Source organism: Mastomys coucha, unplaced genomic scaffold (genome assembly GCF_008632895.1).
Source record: "Mastomys coucha isolate ucsf_1 unplaced genomic scaffold, UCSF_Mcou_1 pScaffold9, whole genome shotgun sequence".
Classification (NCBI taxonomy): Eukaryota; Metazoa; Chordata; class Mammalia; order Rodentia; family Muridae; genus Mastomys; species Mastomys coucha.
Window position 1 is genome coordinate 47,902,855 of NW_022196915.1, and position 7,521 is coordinate 47,910,375.

The following is a 7,521-nucleotide window of genomic DNA, read 5'->3' on the forward strand; positions in this document are numbered from 1 at the left end:
AGGTTAACACCTAACACACAGACAAACCTTAAGGAATGTGCATGCTGCAAATGAACCCCAGGCTCCCTGAGACAACTGTCATCTATTCTGAAGAACAAGCCTAAATAGCGCCATGGGAACATGTGCTAGGAACAAAACCCACAGAGACGGATCAGAGGAAAAGAAGTCAGATTCCAGCTAGTCCCCAGGGTGGCAGGGTACACATAAAAGGACCGCACTGTGACATTCAACCAGCAGACAGCTATTGTTGTTGCTATGTGATGCACACTCATCCCTCTTCATCCCTCCCTTCCCTTCCTGACTGAACCTGCTTCTTGCTCTCCCACACTCCTCTCCACAACTCTTTTTTCCACCAGCCTTTCCTTCTGCTGCTTCTCACACTCATCCCCTGGGATGGTTTGTATATGTTCCGCCCAGGGAGTGGCACTACTAGAAGGTGTGGCCCCGTTGGAGAAGGTGTGTCACTGTGGGTGTGGGCTATAAGACTCACCCTAACTGCCTGGAAGCCAGTCTTCTCCTAGTGGCCTTCAGATGAACTCTCAGCTCCTCATCATGCCTGCCTGGAAGCTGCCATGCTCCTGCCTTGATGATAATGGACTGAACCTGTAAAGCCAGCCCCAATTAAATGTTGTCCTTATAAGAGTTGCCTTGGTTATGGTGTCTGTTCAGTGCAATAGAAACCCTAACTACACACATCTTCCCAAATTAACTGACATAATCAGGACAATTGCGTACATTCATGGTCAGAGTCTCATCTCCCATGTGATTCTAGGCTTTGTGATGGTGAACATTCAGACTAACAGAGTCTCTACCTATCTTTGGCTGGCCTAGAGCTCACTATGTAGACCACTCTGGCCTTGAATTTGTGGCAATCATCCTATGTCTGACTCCCCAGGGCTGGGATCCCAGGCATATACTATCACATCTGGTTTTTATGGAGTGCTAGGGATGAACTCAGGACTTCAAGCATGATAGTCAATCACTCTACCAAGTCTCTAGTTCACTGGAATTTTCCAGCCCAGGTGCAAACAAAGCACAGAAAAATCAGTAGCCACGGGGGTGGGGGGAATCAGTGGCCACCATGGGGAACAAGCAGCAAGGCCTGTGTGCAGATTCTTCCTGGCTTCTCTTCCTGAGATGGAGGCCAGACCAGTGTAATGGTCAGCTCCAAGAAAGAGAGGCAGGGCAAGGGTATGTGTGTTCACTCTGCTCCTATGACCCACCTTGAGAAGAGAATTTCTTGTCTCTAATGCCTGCCTTGAAGAGTAAAAGGAGCCTGTGGAAGGAGGGCAGAAGTTCAGAGACTTGGCTCCTGAGGCCTTGGGACCCCACCATTATAATTTCTCTCTACCATCTGTGGTGGTTTGAATTTGCTTGGCCCAGGGAGTGGCACTGTTAGGAGGTGTGGCCTTGCTGGAAGAAGTGTGTCACTGTGGAGGTGGGCTCTGAGACCCTCCTCCAAGCCAGTCTGCTCCTGGCTTCCTTTGGATGAAGATGTAGAACTCCTAGCCCCTGCCTGGACACTGCCTTGATGATAAGGGACTGACCCTCAGGACCTGTAAGCCAGCCCCATTTAAATGTTGACCTTTATAAGAGTTCTTGGTCGTGATGTCTGTTCACAGCATTAAAACCCTAACTAAGACAACCATCTTTATCTTTATTGCTCTGAAATTGTTCCCAAGCTGCTCTGGGAACAAGGCTTTAAAAACCCAAATGCTTTAACCCGATTGCTCCAGTCATTAGGAAACAGTAAGAGCTATGAGGTTTCCAAGCCTGATGGAATGACGAAAACACAAAACAGGGAATGCTGTAACATCAGTCACACTGAGCTCTCACTCGAATCCTTCCCACTACATAACACCCATGCTTACTCCCTGTCCTTCCTGCTCCCTTCTCAGCCAGACCACCAACAGCTTCCTTGTCTGACCTCTGTTGGATTTTCCCCCACACCTAGGCGTGAACCTCCTGCCTCGGCTTCTGGCCATATCTAGAAGGCCCTGCTCAACTGCAGGAAACCGTGCACCCACCTGCTTAGTGACAGGAGAAAGCAATGTACCAAAGCACTTCTTTCCTTCACACGCAGCTGTGCCCTGTGGGACGCCTGCTACCTTCCTTCCATTCTAGCTACACGGGGCTGGCTCAGTGCTGGGGGCCAAGGTAACCAACCTCTATTTAGACTTTTCACAACTGTGACACTTATCTTAGGTGACTTAAGGAGATCTCTTTTGAGTTCCCATGGGTGTAGCTGAGCAGAGCAGAGCACAGCAAGGTGACCAAGAAGCAGAGTCTGTGCCTGTGAATGCCTTCACTCCAGCTCCCTACTGTGTCCCCATACTCCAGTCCCTAGCCTTCAGGATGGTACCACCTTATCCAAGGCAGGCCTTTTCCAAGTTAACTCTTCTAGAGATGCCTTCACAGATGCACACAGATGCAGCTGCATGCCTCCCCGAGCTCTACACATCTCCAGGAAACTCTGAATCCAGTCAGGCTGATGATGTTCACGAGAACTCTGCATACTCTAGATGGACACTTGAGGTGAAATGCCCTTGGGAATGCATGGTTTAAACCCTCTGTCTCAGAGGCAAGCTCTTAGTTTGGTGGCAGGAAGCAAACTTGGGAGGTGTAGAGAGGTAATGAAGGCAGCCCAAGTGTCAAGAGTGAGGGCATCCAGTGCTCAAGGCTCCTCTTCATAGTATCAATGCATCCCATATTTTTGGATGCCCTTGCAGCAAACTGCTAGCCCAAACTAATCCAGCCAAGTCCATTCCTTACAGACCTCACTGACCTCTGAGGTTGGTGTCCAAAGACCCTGCCCAAAGCAGTGTTAGTAACAGTAAGAAAATGTCCATTAACGTAGGCCGACTAGATTTTGAACGATATGTCTCAATTTCAGAGAGATTAAGGTATCAATTGGGTAGCCTGTGAGTGGTCACTTCCATCTGTGGAGAAAGGTGTACCTTAGGTGGGAAAGCTAAGGCAGGGCCATCACAGAGAGCCCTTCACAGCAGGCAACCACAGGCTCTACAGGAGGCTTCCTCCAGATCTGGAAGGGGGTTGGGGGATTGGTTGGAAGGAGACTAATTCCACAATCAGACCAGGCCTCAAGGTGCCTTGAACGGAGGGAGGCCTGTGTCATGTTACCTGTATCTGTGCTTGAGAAGTCAACTTAAGCTGGGTGGTGGACAAACACATTTTTTAAATTATTTATTTTATGTATGTGAATACATTGTTGCTCTCTTCAGACACACCAGAAAAAGGACATCAGATCCCATTACAGATGGTTGTGAGCTACCATGTGGTTGCTGGGAATTGAACTCAGGACCTCTGGAAGAGCAATCAGTGCTCTTAACTGCTGAGCAACCTCTCCAGCCCCAACAAATACATTTTTTTGAGAATCTTTATACTTTTATATTTCTGGAATGTTTTAGCTACGTATTTTCTGTTAAGTGGGACCTAAGTTTTGTTTGTTTATTTTTGACACAGGGTCTCATGTAGGCCATGTTGGCTTTGAATTTACTATGTAATCAAATTTGGGATTCTCATCTGTCTGCCTCTGCCTCCCCAGTGCTGGGGTAACAGATACATACACTGTACCTGTTTCACTGCCTTAGTTCTATGGGGGATTATGTGTACTCAAATGGCTGCTTAAAAATCAATTCTTTACACACAGGCTTTGAGGGAAATAACTCACACATTAACTATTAGGCAATAAGGAATCTCATCTTTGTGCAAACACTTGGCATTGCACTCATACTCATAACTAAATGGAGGCCAAACACTGTTTTCTTTGTCAGATTATGGAGATTAGCTGCAGCTCTGTTCAGACGGAGAGTAGGTCAGATTTTGTCCCCCCAAAAAGTACTTAAGATTACATTTTTGTTTTTGCTTTTGTTTTTTGTTTTTTCGAGACAGGGTTTCTTTGTATAGCCCTGGCTGTCCTGGAACTCACGCTGTAGACCAGGCTGGCCTCGAACTCAGAAATCCACCTGCCTCTGCCTCCCAAGTGCTGGGATCAAAGGCATGCGCCACCACTGCCCGGCTTAAGATTACATTTTTAAAAACTGCAAGGGAGTAAGACATCAGAACTACCTATGGGCAGTTGCACTGGCTATTTCAAAAGTGGGGTGAGGGGCCATCAAGATGGCTCAGTGGATGAAGGCCCTTCTGCCAAGTCCAATAACCTGAGTTTGATCCCCAAAACCCAACAATGAGAAGGACAGAACTGGCAGACTCTGTCAACTGCTTGCCATAAGCAATGGTATGGCAGCTGCATGCCTCCCTGAGCCCTACCAACAAGTAAATAAAAAAAAGAAAATTACCTTATTTTAGGTGAATTTGATGGCCAGGTTATGTTTAATCTTGACCATCAACCGTCAACTAGATGGGATCTATGACTACCACGGAAACCCGACCCTTCTGGGACCATCTCTACTAGGTTATCTGAGGTGAAAAGACCCTCTCTACATGTGAGTGGTACCATTCCTGGGGCGTGGGCTAAATAAGGGAGAAAGAATCTACTGCTCTCTACCTCCTGATTGTGGACCCTCTGTGCACAGGCCCCTAATTGCCAGTCAAAACAAAGCCTGCCTTCCTTCTTAAATTTCTTTTGTCAGGATTTTGTTGCAGCAATAAAACAAGTAACTACACAGATACTTGGTAAACCTGACCAGGAGGTTCCTGGGCCTTTGGGACGGGGTTGTAAGAATGTAAGAATGTGAACGGTTTGAAACTGGGCTAGAAAAAGCTCTACAGTGTCCTAAGAAAAGTTTAACAGGATCTCTGGTAAAAGTTTGGAAGCTAAGGTTACCGAGAGAAATGAAGACAGTAGAAACCTGGGTTGTGAGATTCCAGAGCGGAAGAAGACCTCTACTGCAAACTGGGCTAGAGGCCATTCAGGTTGTAGCCTGGCACAGAATCTGGTTGCATTTTGCCTCTATCTTGAGTACATTAAACCAGAAATGCATCGATTAAAGAAGATTGAACAACAGATTATTGGATAATGAATAGGTGGTTGAATAAACCAAGGGAAGAAAAAAAATCTCAGAATTGAATTAAAATTCCTATGAGGGAAAGTTATAGCTCTTAGTGCCTACAATTAAAAAAAAAAGTCAGAAAGCTCGAATAAATAACTTAATGATGCACCTCGAGAGTTTGAAAGGTCAGGAATAACCCCAAATTCAAAACAATAGATTGGAAGACATAATTAAAAGCAAGGCAAGCAGCCGGGCAGTGGTGGCGCACACCTTTAATCCTAGCACTTGGGAGGCAGAGGTGGGTGCATTTCTGAGTTTGAGGCCAGCCTGGTCTACAGAGTGAGTTCCAGGGCAGCCAGGGCTATACAGAGAAACCCTGTCTCAAAAAACCAAACCCCCCCCCAAAAAAGCAAGGCAAGCATTAATAAAAAAAGAATAAAAAAGAATCGATAAAACTTAAGTTGATTCTTACAAAAGGCTAATAAGATTGCCAAACTCTTCGCTAAACTAGCCAAAAGACAGAAGACCTAAATTAATAAAATTAGGGATGAAAAAGAAGATAACAGACATCAAGAAATTCAGAAAATTGTATGGACATACTTTAAAAACCTATATTCTACAAAATTAGGAGACCTAACAAGAAAAGGACTTCTAGATATGTCTGACCTACAAAAGTTAAACCAAGCCGTGCAGTGGTGGCGCACGCTTTTAATCCCAGCACTTGGGAGGCAGAGGCAGGCGGATTTCTGAGTTCTTGGCCAGCCTGGTCTACAGGGTGAGTTCCAGGACAGCCAGAGCTACACAGATAAACCCTGTCTCGAATTTAAAAAAAAAAAAAGAAAGAAAGAAAAAAAAAGTTAAACTAAGTTTAAAGGGAGGTCGAGTAATTCCTCTAGCAATTCCCAGTTTGATTCCCAATTCTCAATTCGTTTGAGTAGGGCGCTCGGTTTGAACTGGGGGATCGATCCATCAAGGCCAAAGACTGCACCATCTGGCCGGCAGCCAGAGACATCAGGGCTGCGGGCTCCCATCCCTCCTCACTCGGGCGGAGCCCCAAGGCAGGCGGCGACGCGGCGACACTTACCAGCACGAAGTGCACCAGGGAGTCGTAGCAGAGCCAGGCGAGCACCCAACGCTCCACCGCGCTCCGCCCGCGGCCCAGAAGCAGGCCCAGCGCGCACCCCGCGGCCAGCAGCACCGAGCACAACAGCAACGAGGAGCCTGCCGCCGGGCCCAGCGCCGAATGCTCCCCCATGGTTCCACAGCACACCCCAGAGAGCGGGGAGCGGGCCAGCTAACCTCGTGGGCGGAGCTTCTCGGGGGGCGGGCCTCCGAGGGGCCCGGCCTTCCGGCCCAGAGCCCCGCCGGTGCAGCCCATTTCTGTCTGGATGATTCCTGAACCCAGCCAGGTTCGTGCTTTACGTATTTAGCTGCCTCCAAAAGATACAGGACGTCTGACGTCTAACGAGGTTCAAAAGGTTAAGCCACAAAGTGAAATCCAAACGGTGGGGATTTTTGTCCGGAGATGGTAAATCTTGAGACAAAAGGCTTTAAAGATAATTATCAAGTCTTGCCAAGGAGACCCAAGCAAAAGGCCTTTCAACCAGGGGTTGTCTCGTGTTTGAGAAGTCTTTCTATGTAGCACAGGCTAAAATGTTAATCAGTATGCAGCCCAGGCTGGTGGAATTCAAGCTTATTATCTTCCTGCCTCGACCTCATAAGGGTAGCCACCCCAGGCAGGCATCACCATGCCCCCACTCCTCCAGGCTTTTAAATCCCATGCAGATGACTGACCCTATTTCTGATTCTTAACCCTCAAAAGTGAAATGCTGTATGCCTCCGCTGGGGATGTGCCTCAGCTGCACAAGCACTTGCCTAGCAACCACTAGGTTTCAAGAAGGTGGGGTAGAATCCGGGAAAGGGAAGGCAGTTGTTTAATGGAGTTAATCTCAACTTTTCAATAAACGACATTAATGCAGACTGGCTCTATGGAAGTGTTGCAAACTGAGCACTATATACCTTTAAAAATGGCTGGCTAGGAGAGTGAACTTTGTTATGTGTACTTTAGCAAAACTGAAGATTGCTGGCATAAGTGCAGAAAACTCCTCCCAGACACTTCTTGTACTATTTTATTTGAGGCTGATAACATCTGCAGAAATTATCTCTTTACTCTTTATTATGACTCCCTTACACTAGAATATAAACTCCATAATGGCAGAGGCTGTGACTGGCGTGTCTGGTGCGAGGTCCTTGGCACCTATTACAAGATCTGACAAATATCAGCTGTCCAATCCAAGAACTGCTCAGAGAGCAAAGCCAGTCCAGTAACAGAGAACCAATTACTCTGATATGGTCAGTGTATTATCTCTCAACTACATTTTCCCTATCAAATTTCCTCACAATTCTTTTGGTGATGGTTTGTGTATTTGGCAGGACTTAAGATGAACTGGGAGACTAGCTTCTCTGAAGGGTTTCTCAAGTTTAGGTGTTGGTTAAGGTGGAAAGGCATGCCTTACCTGTGGACCTGTTCTTTAGGGTGGGTCCTGGG

General features: G+C 47.0%; 1 protein-coding gene across 1 annotated transcript in view; it reads right to left on the minus strand.

The window, feature by feature from the left end:
* The window catches only part of Ebpl (EBP like), a 22,651-nt gene extending 16,360 nt beyond the window's left edge, over positions 1-6,291 (minus strand). The window contains exon 1 of the mRNA XM_031361934.1: positions 6,058-6,291. Within this exon, the coding sequence (XP_031217794.1) occupies positions 6,058-6,228 (171 nt within the window). The 5' untranslated portion in view covers positions 6,229-6,291. The remainder of the gene's footprint in view (positions 1-6,057) is intronic.
* Positions 6,292-7,521: the final 1,230 nt, after the last annotated feature.